Here is a 19,285-nt window from a genome sequence, read left to right on the forward strand (position 1 = left end):
TTCTTTTCTTTTTAAGCAGGATAAATCTTTTCAAGGGAGAGGAAGTAAGAATTCAAAATTAATCTACCGTCAATATTTTAATGTCGCCTTATCTTTTATTGGAAACTTTAGCTTTACAGCTTTCAGTGAACCTTTGGACACACTTCATTTTGTATCTGTAGGTAAAGCAGTGGTTACAACAAACTGCTCTACAAATAATTACTGCAAAATTCTCCATTTGGCTCAGATCACAAAATATCATATGATTAAAACATTGCAAGTTTTTCAATTCCCAACAAAAGTGACTTAATATATGGTAACAAATGTGAAAAGTGGAAAAGAGGCTAATTGCGTTATAAATGACTCTGAATTAACATGTGCAGTGAAAGATGCAACTCTAACACAAGAAAAGTTCAGTAAAAATATTATCATAATTTTGTAAACCAAGTGAAGTAACAGGAAAGACGGTCAAAAGCTCCTGCTGAAGCTCAGATAAACCAATCAAGAAAAGGAGAGAGAGGAGACCAGGCCAAGGAAAACCTAACTTGCAAACAAAATTGAGCGTCAACAACTCTAGCAGTTTGCAAAGAAAACATCTATTTTGATTAGGCTTGATTCATAAAATCCTTCATAAAAGATTGATCCTTTAATCCATGCCTTTATTTTGTTTTCAAGTAGATGCATGAAAATTTGCTCAAATTTATTAGCAGCACACCTCCCATCCTGTAGATGTCACCAAGTCAATAGCACATCCAAGCTAATCACCGCCACACACCTCTTACTTACATGGTATGCTGATATTGGTATGATGACAGTAACGGATAATGATTATTAGTTTATATTCCATATATAACATATATTCCCGAAAAACTACAATAATAATAATAATAATAATAACAACAACAACAACAATACTATTAACCACAAACAAAATACATATATGTCCTTTTATATATAATAAGTACAAATAAGCAAACAAACAAACCTTAACCATTGCGTGCGCCTCTAACCAAAAACAAGAATGTAGCTCTACAAATCTCTACAAACAATCACAACAGCCTCCAAAAGCACACAAAAACTACTCCACATTTACTCATTCATACAGTACCTTCATCTATGTTTATCTGCCCCTCATGAGTGTCCTTTTTTATGCCATTATATATCCCAGAATGCAGTGGCGCCGAGGCCAGAGTTAGTGACAAGAACAGGCTGAGCAGGAGCGCGCGCCTCAGGCTGCCTGACAGCGGCGTTGCGCTGGAACAGATCCTCAGCTGCGGGACCCGGCTCGCAGATCAATGGCGCATATTCTGAGAAAGCGTGCCACGGGGTTGTTTGAGCCTGCTAAAGAAGCGGTGGCATCTCCATCTCACTCACACACAAAAATGTGTGCGAGCGCTAGCTAATCTGAATGCTAGGGTCAACCCAGGTAATCCCCGCAGGGTGGAGGGGAGAGGAGACTGACCGATCTTAACCCAGCCCCATCAGGATTTTGATTGGCACAGCAAGCTGCTCCACAACTTTCCCACTGGTGTCGGTACAAACGGTGCATACCACTGCGCAGCTCAGGAGGGGTGTCTCGCGTACACACACATTCTCCAACCCTCCCTCTTTCTCCGAAAAAGCTCTAGAGGGACGGCAGAACACACGTGCTGCCAGTTTAAGAAGGAAAAAAAGGAATAGAAGTTTGTTCTTCCCGCTTATGCATATTTTTCTGGCTTGTTCTCTCGCTCGCTTTCTCTAAAACATTCTCGGGGGACTCTGGGAACAGAAAGCTCGAGCAGAAGTTTGCTTGGAACAGCGTTCAGTACTCCACGTGAGCTGAACTCGACTGACACAAACACTTTTATGGGTCTCTAATGTGGAGCAGGGTCATACACTCCACCCACACACAGGAAAGCTCGGTTAACAGACTATACTCCACGCACACACACACACACACTTTAAAGATAAGATAAAAACTGAACCTGCTTGCCCTCTCTTTTTAATCAGTATGTGAACATAAGAATCACAACAGGTGGTAGAGGAAACCAAGACTGAACTGTATATATCCAGGTAGCTAAAGAGACACCAGGAAACACTTATGGCCACATATGCAAACAAAAACAGCTGCGCATACGCCTGCTTGCTGAAAGCGCCTGGGGCTACTGGGGGCTGAAGGGTCAGGCAGCGTGAGTGAGTGTGTGTGTGTGTATGTGGAAAAGATCAGATCATCTCCTCATTACTGCAGCTCAACTCCTGACTCAAAGACACATGCTTTCAATGACCCGCAGCCTCAGCTTGTGATCTGCATGGCAGGGGTGCTCACAGAAGTCCTCTGTTACACACACTCTTATCCAGCGTGTCTGCGCTGTTTAGATTGAAGCATAGCAGTTATTAATGCCGATTCCGTACAGCAGCTGCTCACACACACACAGGTGACAGAGGGCTAATCGAGTTAGACCAGCCGTGTATATGCTCATCCCATTTGTTTGATATTATCCAAGATATATCATATGTACATCAAGCAGCGCTTGTTAACTTAGTTTTTCTGGCATTTGCCAAATGTTAAACACATTTACTCATAATTCAATAAGATATGGTATTTGGTTTATTGAGTTTATTTAAAAACATTCTCACGGTAAAGAATGCTAACAGGGATTGCAAGCATGTGAAACAGAAAGAAAATAAAGTTTTAAAGCACCCCCATGAAAACAGGCCAGGATAGAGAGGATTTAATGGGAAATGAGGACTTTATTTATGGGATATTGTTCATTAAACTAGATGACCCGATTGCAATACCACAATACAGTGTCTATAGTATTTCACACATTGCGAAAGCAGAATACCAAGAACACACAAGTGCGTAGTAAGACTACAAGAGCTTTTTTCTTGTGGTATCAATGACACCTTCAAATAATGAACATTACATTATTTTACTGAGTAATGAAATGATAGCTTGAACAACCCTCTACATTGCGAGTAAATCACTCGCATATGCGACTAAATCTTCACTCTGGGCGACTAAATTATGTCTAATATTAGCCAATTGCTAATAAATTCTCAGATTTCACTCGCCAGTGTGAGTTGGAGGCTAAGTATAAGTTTAGCACAGATATATTTTCACTCTCTGACTGAGCGCATCGGTTTCACTCTCCGCCAAGCGATCTGTGCTGTTTTTTCAGTTCATCTGAATGGATGTGCAACGCACCTGTATTTAACGTACCGTAAACTCTAGTGTGAAGGCGCACGACTCGCCGTCGCTTTGTTTCACACACACGCAGAGAGACAGGGAGAGAGAGAATTGACGCGCTACATGTAAACGATATTCTTTGTTGTATTTTCCTGTAAAAATAACAGAGTTCCTTTGGAATTCTTCAGCTTTCAAGAACTACCGCTTTCTCCGGTAGTGGGCGGAACTAATGCGCAAACGGCAATCTCATTGGCTGGCGCTCACCTATTATCGTCCCTGTTTTGATTTCAGCAAATCAGTTCACTAGCCAATGGCGATTCAATTGCCAAGGTGTCCGTAGAGGGCTGTTGAAGTTTGTTGGTCAAACCAAATGTTGTTATAAATTAATAAATATAACTTTTTAGTTCCACAGGCTCACGTCGCTCAGTCCTTAAATCTTTATTAATGGGATAGTTCACCCAAAAATTCTCTCACTCTGATGTTGTTCCAAACCTTTATGTTCTGTGGAACACAAAAGATGATATTTGGAAGAACGTTATTATAAAATATCTTTTTAAAAATTTTTTGATTCACAGAAGAACGTAAGTCATGCAGGTTTGAAATTGCATAAAAGTGAGTAAATGATAACAGATGTTACATTTCTGGTTGAACTGTCCCTTTACCTTCCTTTGTACGCGTTTTGTCAAGTCCAGTTCAAAGCAGGCTATTAATTGTTCATTTTTAATGACTTAAAATGCTAATGTTGAGTTTATTTTAGTGCTGTCAAATGATTAATCGCGATTAATTGCATCCAAAATAAAAGTTTTGTTTACACAGCATGTGTGTGTACTGTGTATATTTATTATGTATATATAAATATACACCCATGCATGAATATTTAAGAAACATGTGTTACGTTTATATATTAAATATATTTATATATATGATATAAATTATATTAACACAAATATATACACGTAAATATTTTCAAAATATATACTGTATGTGTGAGTATTTATATATACAGTACATAATAAATATACACTGTACACACATATATTATGTAAATAAAAACTTTTATTTTGAATGCGATTAATCGCAATTAATCGTTTGACAGCACTAGTTTATTTAGATGAGATCTACATAATGGAATGACATAAGTCTACATTATTAACCATGCCCCTAAATTCATTATCCATCTCTTGTTGCCTACTCAATTTATATATTTTCTTTCACCATTACAGTTGAATGATGAAACAGATCAAATATTCAGAACCAAAACACAGGTGTAATGTCCAATTATGTTTGTTGTCTTAAAGTAAAATGATACATTGATTGCATTAGCAATGCATTTTACTTCCATAACAGAGGATTAGTCCCCTCACAACAAATACAAACTTTTTGGGGTTTCAATTTCATGTTTACTTGAAATCATCTATCCATGCAATCAGATAACCACCTTGTTTGGGTGTCATAGCCAGATTTCCTCCTCCTAAAACACTGTGTTTGAGTAAGTATGCATGTGAAAATAAGAAGCCTCAGATACTATGCTCCAACAGCTTTAAAGTTGGAGTTTGAAACTCTCATGTTCTCTTCTTTTCCCTCTGTGGTCCCTGACAACAGCATGGAGCCTCTCGGCTGTGCCAAACAGATATAAAACGGATTCCTGGAAAGCTGTACAGCCCTCCATAAATCAGAGAGAGCAAGAGAGAGACTCTCAAAGCACAGATGCATTTTTGCCTGATAACCTGCGCGCGCGCACACACACGCGGTATGAGTTCTCATAAAACATAGTCAACAGCGTACAAAAACAACCACAAAACACACCCTCTCATAAAAAAAGAAAAAGCACAACCTCTCCTTAAGCATGATTCAAACACACCCCCCTCATAAAAAAAAAAAGTCAAAACACAGAGCCATTTAAAAGCACACGCTTTCTCAGACTGAGATGCAGATGTTGTAACAGTGCATACTGAACACTAGGGGGCTTCTTGAGTACTTAAAGGGGTCATATGACATTGCGAAAAATAACATTATCTTGTGTATTTGGTGTAATGCAATGTGTTTATGCGGTTTAAGGTAAAAAAAAAACACATTATTTTCCACATACTGTACATTATTGTTTCTCCTCTATGCCCCGCCTTTCTGAAACGCGTCGATTTTTACAAAGCTCATCATTCTGAAAAGCGAGGTGTGCTCTGATTGGCCAGCTATCCAGTGCGTTGTGATTGGCCGAATACCTCATCGTGATAATACCGTATACCGTAATAAAAGCATTAGCAATTTATCGCAATATGAAAATTTGATACCGGGATATCCCTAGTGTGACGGAAATGTTACGCCCCTTAACATACTGTGATGTCGTGTGTGCGATGAGACAAAAACAATAAAACCCATTATAAACGAGGAATTTGTTGCATCCAGTGGGGACATAATTACTGATTAAATTTATAGAAACAGACACCGGCACTGTAGGCTACTCTCCCAGGAAACAGTCCTCGTCCTCCATAAAATGTGCTGCACACATCTGAATATTTGGGTTGAACTGTTCCGGAACAGTGCTGTAAATACAACTTAACCACTGATTTCTAGTTGTGTCCTCTTTTGGAAGGCCAAACTAAGTAGTTTCGCTTTCATAACGAAACACACAGCACCTCCACAACATGGCGGCGGCAACAATACTACAGCGAGAATCAAAGTTACGCCTTCTTTCTTTGCGTGAACATTTGGGCGGCGTTATGCAAATCTTCCCAGATAGTGACGTAGGTATGTGGGGGCGTGTTAGAATGAGCTGTTTTAGGTAGGCGTGGTTGACTCTTAACTTTTATAAAGAATATCTCTTTGGATTTGACACTTTAGTCTTTGCAACTTTACAGATCTTCTTTATGCACCAAGAGCTTGTAATACTCCAAAGAGAAAGGCAAAATTGAAATCGCATCATATGACCCCTTTAAACTGAATCTTAAAACAGTCCTTCTGCTTGTTTGCAATCACAAGAATGAATGCAAATTCAACTCACCCCTACACAATAGCTTGCAATTTTGCATTATCTTTCCAAAAAAAAAAAAACTTCAGGGAGGAAAAAGGAATATGACCTACTTAAAATGCTGTCTTGCAATGAATGCCAGTCTTGAAACATGTCAGTTGCAAATTTACAGTTTGTAGCTGTAATTTACAGTTTGTAGCTGTTAATATTGACACAGCTATATGCATTCACTATTGTCATTTAGTGCTTACTTTGTTAATACACTACTGTTCAAAAGTTTGGGCTCGTAAAACTTAGTTTTATAAACGTTAAAGGGGTCATATGATGCGATTTCAAGTTTTCCTTTCTCTTTGGAGTGTTACAAGCTGAGAGAAAATATAAATACAGCTGTATCACTTGGGCTTGAAGTTAAAAAGAAAATACCATAATGCAATGAAAAAACGCTGTCTGTGGGTGGGGAGGTGTGATCTGAGTCAGTAAAGCTGTTACAGCGCTTCAGTTCAAACATCCACTGATGAACATCCAGGGACATCCTGGGTGTGACAGCAGTCCACCATACTCAAAGTCACAAAACAGAAAACCCACCTTTCTCTCCAGAAATGAAGCAATGAGCACGAAGTTTTTTGGATGCTGCACAAACCTATGTCACAGAAGAGATAAAGGTGAGAAAAAACTGCAGCACATTTACACTCACTCACTTAACATGCCAAAGAGACAAAGGTGAGAAAAAACTGCAGCACATTTACACTCACTCACTTAACATGCCAAAATAAGCCACTGTTACTCACTTCTCCTTGAAGATCTCCTTCTCGTGTTCGGTCCAGACATTCATGAACTGGCGGGATTTGTAGACCTTCATTGGGTCATCCATCAGACCGTTCATGTTGATAAACTTCACTCTCCGCTGTTCGGAATCGTACATCATGGGAGGAATGACAGACAACTGCCTCATCTGTTTCTCATTGTTCTGAGAGAGACAAAAAGGTGTTCAGGATGATTCTGCAGTGCTTGTTTACATTACTCTAGTCTCAGCCTCCGACAGCACACCCACAGGCCGCCCACAGTCCATTCACTGACCGTCTGATGCATACTGCACACAAACTTGCAACTTACGAATAATCACAAAGCTCCAATCAGATTACTCGGTTGCAACACAACTTCCAGGACTAGGAACAGTTTTTATCAGGCCTCCAGGAAACAAAATTGCACTTTTTCACAGGATTTGCCAAGTAAATGACATCAAATCTTTAATAGTTTTACATTTACTTTTACACTTTTAGCAGACGCTTTCTCCAAAGCGACTTACAAAAGGCAAGCAAAAGCAATTTGTCAAATAGCCAACAATATTTGTAATATTATAGAATTGCTAGATTTGGAAGCAAGCTAGAAAACAGTAAATGCAGAAATGATAGTAAACTAAAATCCTCAATCAGAATTGTATTACCCGTGTTGTTTTCTTGTCTGTAAAATAATCAGTACTTATTTTTGGACTAATATCAATTATGATCACAAATCTACAGTGGGTACGGAAAGTATTCAGACCCCCTTAAATTTTTCACTCTTTGTTATATTGCAGCCATTTGCTAAAATCATTTAAGTTAATTTTTTTTCCTCATTAATGTACACACAGCACCCCATATTGACAGAAAAACACAGAATTGTTGACATTTTTGCAAATTTATTAAAAAAGAAAAACTGAAAAATGCTCAGTATTTAGTAGAAGCACCCATTTGATCTAATACAGCCATGAGTCTTTGGGAAAGATGCAACAAGTTTTTCACACATGGATTTGGGGATCCTCTGCCATTCCCTCTTGCAGATCCACTCCAGTTCTGTCAGGTTGGATGGTAAACGTTGGTGGACAGCCATTTTTAGGTCTCTCCAGAGATGCTCAATTGGGTTTAAGTCAGGGCTCTGGCTGGGCCATTCAAGAACAGTCACAGAGTTGTTGAGAAGCCACTCCTTCGTTATTTTAGCTGTGTGCTTAGGGTCATTGTCTTGTTGGAAGGTAAACCTTAGTTCCAGTCTGAGGTCCTGAGCACTCTGGAGAAGGTTTTCGCCCAGGATATCCCTGTACTTGGCCGCATTCATCTTTCCCTCGATTGCAACCAGTCGTCCTGTCCCTGCAGCTGAAAAACACCCCCACAGCATGATGCTGCCACCACCATGCTTCACTGTTGGGACTGTATTGGACAGGTGATGAGCAGTGCCTGGTTTTCTCCACACATACCGCTTAGAATTAAGGCCAAAAAGTTCTATCTTGGTCTCATCAGACCAGAGAATCTTATTTCTCACCATCTTGGAGTCCTTCAGATGTTTTTTAGCAAACTCCATGCGGGCTTTCATGTGTCTTGAACTGAGGAGAGGCTTCCGTCGGGCCACTCTGCCATAAAGCCCCAACTGGTGGAGGGCTGCAGTGATGGTTGACTTTCTACAACTTTCTCCCATCTCCCGACTGCATCTCTGGAGCTCAGCCACAGTGATCTTTGGGTTCTTCTTTACCTCTCTCACCAAGGCTCTTCTCCCCCGATAGCTCAGTTTGGCCGGACAGCCAGCTCTAGGAAGGGTTCTGGTCATCCCAAACGTCTTCCATTTAAGGATTATGGAGGCCACCGTGCTCTTAGGAACCTTAAGTGCAGCAGAAATTTTTTTGTAACCTTGACCAGATCTGTGCCTTGCCACAATTCTGTCTCTGAGCTCTTCAGGCAATTCCTTTGACCTCATGATTCTCATTTGCTCTGACATGCACTGTGAGCTGTAAGGTCTTATATAGACAGGTGTGTGGCTTTCCTAATCAAGTCCAATCAGTATAATCAAACACAGCTGGACTCAAATGAAGGTGTAGAACCATCTCAAGGATGATCAGAACAAATGGACAGCACCTGAGTTAAATATATGAGTGTCACAGCAAAGGGTCCGAATACTTAGGACCATGTGATATTTCAGTTTTTCATTTTTAATAAATCTGCAAAAATGTCAACAATTCTGTGTTTTTCTGTCAATATGGGGTGCTATGTGTACATTAATGAGGAAAAAAAATTAACTTAAATGATTTTAACAAATGGCTGCAATAATAACAAAGAGTGAAAAATTTAAGGGGGTCTGAATACTTTCCGTACCCACTGTATATACAGTACACGCTGCCAAATGTCATTGTGTGTTCTCTTCTCATGCAGTGGTATTACAGAGGAGGAGCTGTGTGCAGCAGGTGTGTCTAACCCGTCTCATCGACGGAGAATCTTGGAGAACCTTCCCAAGATCTGGGACTGAACTGAAAAGAAACTGAGACTATCAGGAGACAATATGACAAGTTCAATATTTGTATTCTTAATAAATATTTTTTTACTCTTCTTTGTAATTTCTAAAGTTCATTTATTAATAAAGTTCATCACACAATGTGTTCATTCTGTCCCTGTGGTCTTAAACATACAGCATGGAATAAACTACAGTTCAACACCTGCTTCTAACAATCCAAACAAATCATAGCTATCACTAAAACACAGACTCTTCAATTGTTTACTTTAGCACTGACCGTCTTGATACTCATAGTAGATACTGTGTATATAGTAGCACAACAAGTCAACCTTGTCTTATCTGAGCATTAGCTGTGAAATGTTCTGGTTCAGTACCCTGTCACAGCTTGCCTATATCTCTGTTTTTAGCCTAGTTACTGTATTTATTCCAAGGAGACCCCTTGCTATAAATTACCCTTTTAAAAGTGCATAAAGCAATTGTTTGCTAACAGAGTCAGCTGGTACTTTTAAGAGGAATACATATTTTACTATTTACCCCAGGGATTTAATTGCGGTGATGCTGTTCTCCCCTTTACTTAAGAGATAAGCTCATGGATTTTTAATGCTTAATTGAACAAACACAATGTTTTCCAGTGTGGTCTTACATCGCTGGGCCAAATGTAAATATAACCTGCAAAAAAAGGTAACAGAATAAGCACTGTTCACATTTTTCCTGAACATTATATGTGTAAAATGATGTTCCACAGGGATTTAATACACGTTGTAAAATGTCAGTCTATTTGTTTGTATTCATATAAAGCTATAAAACCAACTAGCTATGCTTAATTTAAGATGTTACTTTGACGTTAACTGAATTATCCCACCTCCACAGTCCTAAAGCCTTTATTCTTGCAATTGTATATCTGTAATTTGATAAATTATGTAATCACTTTAGATTATGGTGATGGTTTTATGAAGTCGCAGGAAAAAAAATTGACTAAAGGGTGATTTTTTACATTTTATTTTAAATCTATACTATTCAGTGTCAATATTTGATCATCTTTAAACTTGAACAAATACGGTACAGAAGGTTGTTTGTATAGAAACAGGATCTTTGAGAACTATGTTTGCCCTGGGATAGAGTTGACTCTTAGACATATCAAAAACAATGAGTCTGGAGTGTTTGTAATGACATCAACATGTCCTAATGATGTCCAGAGACATGTCTTGCATAAGTGCGGTAATCTGATAGATGGATGGATCTAGACAGATTTACAGAGGGAAAAATATGAATTGGAGAAAGTTCAGTGCAAGTTCACACCCTTGTGCGCTCTCGGCTGAAGAAAGCATCTCAGTGAGTCTGGGTATTACATCATTTTAATGATAGCTTATCACAAATAAACTTCCTTTCTGCTCTTACAGAAAATGTCCCTTATTTATCACTCCAGTAGTTTGTGGCTCTTCTTGACTCTTTATATCTATCTGCTTTTCCGTGACACAAAGGAAAGTGGGCGTAGTAGGCGTTTATTCTGCACTGGCCTGCCTGACTTCACCTGTCAGTTATTAGATTATTATGTAGGCTAGAGATGAAGAGTGAAACTGAGCTGTATTCCCGGTGACCTACAGTTTACATCACATCACTGAATCATTGTCCCACTCACATTCCTGTACAATTTATAAAAATTGTATATCCCCTGCAAAAATGTCAACAATTCTGTGTTTTTCTGTCAATATGGGGTGCTGTGTGTACATTAATGAGGAAAAAAAATTAACTTAAAAGATTTTAGCAAATGGCTGCAATATAACAAAGAGTGAAAAATTTAAGGGGGTCTGAATACTTTCCGTACCCACTGTATATACATTGTTGCTAGTTTTTCAGTATTGTTTGGATGAGTGTTTTAAGTGTCTCTTTCAGGTAGGCCTGACATTAAACAAAGCAAAAAGTGTGGTTGGACTCCATTCCCTCAGTCATGTCTAAGTGGGTGATTCTTAATTAAAATAAGATGCAAAGTACATCAGATTTTATGCTGCATAATCTGGCTATGTGATGATAAAATTACTGCAATGGCTCACAGGAAATAATAAAGTCTGATGTATGGGAGAAGGCCGGGGTGCATGTTTAACTGCTACCCTCCTGAAGCTCTAAAACTCTGGCTATTACATTTTCTGTACTTGGGGTAAAGTTTTTCTGTATGGTTCAGATTTCAGAGATATTAACCAGTGGTTTACCTCCTGCTCTGAGAGGCCGTCAATGATCTCGGATATCTCGTGTTCACTTCTTGCGATGGTGGCAGACAGGCCTGTCCCCCTCTGGCCCACCCTAATGACAGGAACGATGAAGCATGGTTAGAGAGTTTGTCTGTTCCTGACTTTGTTGTCTCCGTACCATGTAACAGCGCTTTCTCAAGCAAGCTACTAGACCAGAGTCCCACCCCGTTTCTTCTCCCACAAAAAGCCTTTGAAGCAGTGGTTACAGCTATTGGCAAGATTCCTCCGGGTCTATTCATGAGCACTGGAGCTCTGAAGTTCTTTGGTTTAGAGACTCTTCCAGCAACAATAGCTACATACTCTGGCTTGTCTAAACAATCAAGACAGACAAACAGTGCTCACTCAATTTGGATGGTTTGATCTGAATGAACAGAACTACAGACGTTTATGAGGTGAACAAGAAAAACTAATTTAGGGAAAAGTTAAATTGCTATATTAATAATCACAATATAGGTATTTTTTATTTTTATCTTTGTTATTAAAAATAAGAACAGATGCAAAAACAACAACAACAACAACAACAACAGTAGAACAAAAATAAGAAAGAACAAATAGTGCATTACTTTTTCATTTTACATCTAAGCAAAAGCATTCAAGCAAGAAAAAACAAATGATCAAAACAATCCCTTTAGTGTGTTCATTACAAATAAATTGATTATTAAAACTACAAAAGCAGTTTAATCAAGAGCAGTGAGTGATTCCCTCTTTTCTACTGTTCGATTTACATTAATGAGACAGACGGCCTATATATTAAGACCTACTGTACTGCACGGATCTAATATAAATGTTACACATCAGATGTTTTTCCCCAACAGTTCCCCAAACGTTCACTTAAAACATAACAGATTACGTTTGCGTGAACAGCCTACTTAAAGGTCCCATATTTTACACCTTTCTGGAGTTTTATTTTAGGTTTTGATGTCCTTAAGAATATATATTTGCGGTATAAGTACCAAAAACCATCTCAGTATATTTTTACAGCTCCTTTCTCAGGAGCTCTGCTGAGAACAGGTCGATTTTGGCCTGTCTAATTAATATTCATGAGCCTCTCTTCTGATTGGCCTGTTGTGTTCTACGTGATGCACGGCCAGGCCAAGCACCTAGACCTCAGTTATCATGAAAAAAGCCAGGAAATTTCAGTTTTGACAATATGGGACCTTTAAATACTGTAATTCTGTGTATACAGTATGTGCATGTATCGGGATCACGCGCTGGTGGAAGCGCCTTTATGTGCGCGATTCATATGTCAGTCAGCGGCAGCGCGAGAAGTGAGCAGAGAAAAAGGTACTCCTCTCAGAAAGCGTACAAATAAAGATAATTTTAGATGTTTAATTACCGTATTGACCCGAATATAAGACGATGTTTTTTTCTTGGAAATACATCTGAAAAAACGCGGTCGTCTTATATTCAGGGTCTAGACTTTGACATGTCAATAATACACCCACAACAATAGGTGGCGCCAAAACCGCATAAAACGAGTGTGCCATGAAATACGTAATGTAATGCGTGTTGTAAAGATCTCGAGTAATAACAAAAGAAGCAGAAAACCTTACAGCTGCATGAGTCGTGACTGTCACGTTAGCCTGATGGGACCAAACTCTCTTTGTGATTTTAAAACGTAAGACAGTACCCAGATTTGAAGACTACAGTAAGATTTTACTTCTACTGTTAATAAGATTTTGGTAGGCTGGTATTAGATCTATAGCCTAAATGTCTTAATTCAGATGGGCTACCTGTTTTTTTTTTTTTTTTTTAATGGTATATCAAAAAGTGTATCTTTTTTAAATGTGATTGTTGGTACATTTTACCAGTTTTTACCATACTTTCAAAACAAAAATTTAAATAGGAAAAATATGCAATATGAAAATAATTGAAGACAAAATGTGTTTTACTGAGAAAAAACAAGATTTGGTTTTTAAAAAGCCTTTTTCCAAAAGGTACATCTGGAAAAAGGGGGGTCGTCTTATATTCGGGCCAATATGGTACTATTTGGAGCATTAGGATTGCTAGACGAGGGTTTAATGAACTCATTTTTGTGAAAACCTGACATTTTTTTGTCTGTAGCTAAAAATTAGCCCGTGTGCATTCCGACTGATTTTGCCAACACCGGTCACATTTACAGAAAACCGGATGTGTATCAGTATATTCAGTCCATGCAGTCGGTCTTAAAGTGACACCAGCTTAATATACCTGCTGCTGGCTGTGTCCTTAATGTTAATCAAACAATAAAAGAAAGAAAAATTGAATAACATTTGTGGATTTAATAAGAATCGATGTATATTTAAGGCATACAGAGAAGATTACCAAATATCAGTCTTGTGCTGATTTATTTTTAATTAGTCTCTCACTCACTCACTGACTGAATCAGTCGGAGCAGTTCAGTTCTTCAATTTTCATCTTATGATTAGGTAAAGAAGTCAAAGGCAGAAAGCAACACTGGCGAAGTCTTGTGCAATAAATATATCTATATCTATAAACGGGCTACTTTGCTTGATAAGATTTTGTTTTATCAGCAAAAATGACAGCGTCTGTGCTTCTGGTTAATCAAGGTCAGCGGTGTGTGATGTTCTTCTGTTCTGCTTTAGTGGTTTTCCAGAAAGAGTTCCCTGTAATTCAGGGAAGCCCTGTAACACCTGTACCAGGAACTATCACAGATTGACCTCTGACCCTAGCACCCACGGGATCCTCAATGCTGATTGGCCAACTGCTGAGTCAGGACAGAACACAGCGCCTCAAGTGTTTACACAAGATGTTACATCACAACTGTGTCAGGGAAACACAATACTGTTAAATGTGTGTGTATGACAGAGCGTTCATTGGGTCATCATAGAAACTGGGGGCCCTGACTGACCTCTGGAAGCGTTCCTGTTGCTCGCGCTGTTTGCGGATCTCAGGAAACTGCCTCTCGTAGTATTCACGTGTGCGGCTTTCCTTGGCTTTACGGCGTGGGTTGTTTTCCATTCGCTCAACTTTTTTCTCCCACTCCGTCATCAGCTCATCATACCGCTGGCAAATGTTCTGTTCCTAAGGTAACAACAGAAAACATTTTAGCAAAGTAAAACTAAATCAGTATTTGACAGTGATTATGAGTAATTATCCAAGTAAACAAAAATTAGATTCACTTAAAGGGGTCATATGATGCTGCTAAAAAGAACATTATTTTGTGTATTTTGTAATGCAATCCAAAAGCAAAAAACGAAACAAAAAACAAAACATTAAATAATACTGAGCAAAGCATGAATTTTACTGATGGGACAACAAGAACTATGTAAATGAACTCCTATTTGCAAATTTATCTGTTTGTTACTTCTCAGTGTGACATATAAACCTGAAAGGACAGACAAAAAGAGACAGACGAAGATACAGTGAGCCAGAAACAGAGAATGAGCGAGAACAAAGAGGTTCAACAAGTGGAGCCTCAATCAAGACCTGCACAGAGAGACAAGTGTGCTTGTGTCTGTACTACGGTACACACAGAACAAAAAAACAGCTCGTTTTTCCTCTCTCTGAACAGTTAACCCTCCTCTTGGCTTTTGGCCATGTCACCTCTCTGACTGTCCTTGGTCCAGCAGGTCTGACCGACCGGGTCTACTAACAAGCAATTGCACTGAACTATACCTTCCTGAGAACAAACCAAAAAAAAAAAAAATCATTATGCTTCCTTGCAGCTTAAGCAGTTTATTTTTAGCACAGGAGTTAAAGAAAACATCACCACTCAACAGTCCTGAACCACAAAAGAAAAAGAAAGAGGACAGGCAGAAAGACACACACAGAGGGAATTGGCCAATCTTTATAACCATAGGCGATCTATAAGAGGTCCCTAAACAGCTCAACACAGTGTTGACAACATTTTTAGTGACAAGACATTTTTTTTCAGTCCACAAAAAGATGTAATTGTAACAGGACATAATAACAGCCATTCAGAAGACATGTCATATTTCATATACAGTTATGAGGAGCAGAATTTCTACCGAGCATGATGCCACACAACATGAAACCGTGTTAATGACAAAATGTCTTGAGTATTTAAATTTTTTTCTTCACTGTGTCACATGTAGTTAGGCCACAGATTTAGAGGTATCACAACTGTTATAAAGACACATGAAACAACCTCTTACCTCTTCTGGCAATGTAAATCCAGACACAGATGACAAATTATAAATCACGAGCAAAAATTTGGACTGATATGCAAATGAGGGCTATAGAGATCAATGTGGAACTCCTTATTTGTTGTTTTTTAATTAGTCATAAAGTAACATCTCTATACAGCCTAATAAATATTTGCCCCACACATTCACTTAACTTCTCTACTGTAAGCACAAACTAAACGTGATCATAAAGTGCACATAAGCAGATGTGTTTGTATGTGTAAACAAAGGCCATTTATAAAGCACTGTCTACAAGGTCATTAACATAAAATGGTGTGAAAATGCACCTGCAAGTTTGTGTGTTTACTCCATTCTTGATTTTCCCACAGATATTCTAGTTTCTCTGTAACTTCAGTCACCTCACCTGATGGAGGAGCACTTACTCAACATGCACTCAAACTCATGCGTTCACTGACACAGCACAGAAAAGAGAAACACTTACCCTCTGTTTGCGTGCATGGTTCCTCCTCTTGAAAAACAGAATCAGTTTCTTTCTCATCATCTGATTCCTGCAGCAATAAAAACCAGTCTGTTTACATTCCCTCTCATAAAAGGAGCAAACACTGTACACTGTAGATCTCTCTGCTGATACATAACCTGCCCACAGTCAAGCATGGTGAATACAGCCTCTCATTGAGTCCTGCCAACTCAATCAGAAGAGCTGAATTCTCTCTAGTCTCTACTTTCAAAAAAATGCCTCAAGATACAATTCCATGAGCCCCTGACTCACAAGTTGTTTGTCCGCTTACTTTCTTACCCTTTAAAAACCTTCTCTACCCTTTTACTTTCATCTCATCACCAATTCTGTAGGGACACAGACTTTTGCATCTCTCTGTGTAATTCATGTGGCACTTCTCCTGTTACTGTCTCCCCTAGCATGACTCGCTTTTCTTGCTTTGGATAAAAGCATCTGATAAATGAATGAATATTAATGACTCTTACTCCAGGTTTGATATCATATTATAACATTCAAAGAAACTTAATGCCTTCACACATTTTGTGGATCAGTGATGTGGGCTGTGCACAATGCAGTTTATTTTAGGCTGCTTTTTTATATTTACCTTTTAAAAGTTTGGGGTCAGTAAAATGTTTTAAAGTTTCTGAAAGAAGTCTCATTATTGCCAAGGCTGCATTTATTTAATTCAAAAATATAGAAAAACAAACTAAATTTGTCAAACAGTACAATTTCCAAAATAACATGTCTATTTTTATATATTTTAAAATGTCATTTATTTCTGTGATGGCAAAGCTGAGTTTTCAGTAGCCATTCCTTAAGTCTTCAGTGTCGTGTGATCCTTCAGAAGTCATTCTAATATGATGATTTGGTGCTCAAAAAACTTTTATTAATAGAAATCTTTTGTAAGATTATAAATGTCTTTAGCCACTTTTGATCAATTTAATGCATCCTTGCTTAATATTCATTTAATTAAAAATAATTCACTAAAAAGCAGATTTTATGGAGCCAAAATTTTTTGAATGGTAGTCTATGATAGTACTGTTTCTTCTGATTCATGATAATTGAGGGTTTTCCTCCTCACATACACACCCCCTCCTATGCTGTATGAGTCGACCGGACGCAACACACAAACAGACTGACCGACCTTGACCTGTCTACATACACACAGTAGTTTCACTTTAACCCACATAAGATTAGCTGGCGAGTCATTGTTTGCCTCATTTAAATGACTCAGCACACACCATGCCACATCAACTGTCTGTTGGCTGCTTAAAGTGTCTGACAGCCAAGATGATGTGGGTGAGAAATGAAAGCTTACATACAAGCACCTCAAGGTTCATGCTGCTTTTTGGAAGAAAGAAAAAAAAAAGAAAAAAAAGTCACGTCCCACTCACTTATAGTTTGCACCACCCTCCAAAAAAATTCTGGCTTATATTGAAAGCTCCAAGGGAACACAGACCATTTTCAGAGTCTGCATTGTGTTTAACTTTTATCATACATAGCGAAGATGACAATAACCGTTATATTTTTTTAAAAAAAGCTACATTTTGATATTTGTTAATATCACACACACTAATATCCGAGATAATGCAGCGTCAGTCTGGTTGATGCATTAAACATAGAAGGTGGCAGTCTTACACCTTAATGCTGGTTGCCACCTGTCATAAAAAGAAAAAAGATGACCACAGTGCAGTGTGTGGCTACTACTTAAAGCATTATTGATTTATTTAATCAACATTTCTATAGATATCATGATAATACCTTCAATGTGATTTTTTTCATACAACAATCATATAGTGAAAATATGATATCGTGACGGCTCTAAATGGGACCCACAAATAGTAGATAATAATATTAATAATTCATTACATTTATATAGCGCTATTCTAGGCACTCAAAGCGCTTTACATTGTAAGGGGGTATACAAGATACTAAAATTATGGCTGATACTGTTAAGTCAATAGTCTGTACTATTTGTTATTTTGTCTAAACAAATTAAAAGTGTAATTACATTAGTACTGTTTTTAGAGACAGCAAAGGATTACTTTAACAGAAAAAACACTTCCAATATTGGCTAATAACCAATAATGATATTTTGTGCATCCCTAGAAAAAAAAAACAAGTCTGAAGTCACGTGATCAACAACTAGTCAACACAGAACAAAATTTGAACTAATCATCTAGTCTGTGCAGTCCATTGCTCACACATCTGATTTGTCCGGTCAAAGCCACTATTCGAATTATTTACTGTTAGCTTACAGAGAGCAGATACTCACGTCTTAATGTTGTCATGGTAGACTTTAGTATCAGAGGGCTGGTTGTACAGAGGCTGTGGAGAGACAGAGGAAATGGCTGCAGATTAGCTAGAAACGCAAACTCGCACAATCTATTGCATCAGAAAAGAATTTCACAGCACTCACCAGCTCCACTTTAGGCCCCAACCCTTCCAGTATCTTATGGGCTTCTTCTGCCTTTTTCTGTGGCACGACAGAGACAGAATGTTGGTAAAAGAGACAGATGTATGTCCCTTGTGGTTAGATAGTCTGCCGACACACCACACTAAACGAACGAACTGTGCTCTCATTTGTTGATTTCTAGCTTTGATACAGACAGAATGTGTGAGGCTTTGTGCATTTCAGCAGCAGAAACACAAATTGTTTAAGCTGACAAACAATTTATCACTTGTTTGGAAAACATTTTCTCCTCCAGGGTGAAAGGGAGTAAAAATAAACATGCCAAAAATCACCATTTCCTGAGCTGCAATGTTCTGTCTGGGAAACGCCTCCATTACACAATCCCACAATTCTTTACACTCAAATCTACAATCTGTTTTTGTAACAGTTGCAAGTAGGGGTGCTCCGATTGATCGGCTACCGATCAAAAAGGCCGATCTCAAGCTGATGACGCTGCCGTGAGAGGTTTGGCAAGACATGCAGCGGCACCGTCTCAGTCTCTGTCCGGTGCGGGTGAAATAATTATAATTCTGAAGGTGAGGTACTCACCTTCATATTTCTTCATTAAATAACTTATAAAGTAATTTGAAAACCTTGTGTGAGACGTAATTTCA

General features: G+C 38.4%; 1 protein-coding gene across 1 annotated transcript in view; it reads right to left on the reverse strand.

Moving 5' to 3' along the window:
• LOC107746860 (nuclear receptor corepressor 1-like) overlaps positions 1-19,285 on the reverse strand; it is an 87,813-nt gene that overhangs the window by 55,025 nt on the left and 13,503 nt on the right. The window contains exons 6-13 of the mRNA XM_016561189.1: positions 18,639-18,695; positions 18,495-18,547; positions 16,205-16,271; positions 14,466-14,638; positions 11,576-11,666; positions 6,902-7,080; positions 6,612-6,753; positions 1,442-1,603 (exon numbers count right to left, since the gene is read on the reverse strand). Coding sequence (XP_016416675.1) covers positions 1,442-1,603; positions 6,612-6,753; positions 6,902-7,080; positions 11,576-11,666; positions 14,466-14,638; positions 16,205-16,271; positions 18,495-18,547; positions 18,639-18,695 — 924 coding nt within the window. The remainder of the gene's footprint in view (positions 1-1,441; positions 1,604-6,611; positions 6,754-6,901; positions 7,081-11,575; positions 11,667-14,465; positions 14,639-16,204; positions 16,272-18,494; positions 18,548-18,638; positions 18,696-19,285) is intronic.

This window comes from Sinocyclocheilus rhinocerous, unplaced genomic scaffold (genome assembly GCF_001515625.1).
Source record: "Sinocyclocheilus rhinocerous isolate Xijiao unplaced genomic scaffold, SAMN03320098_v1.1 scaffold468, whole genome shotgun sequence".
Taxonomy (NCBI): Eukaryota; Metazoa; Chordata; class Actinopteri; order Cypriniformes; family Cyprinidae; genus Sinocyclocheilus; species Sinocyclocheilus rhinocerous.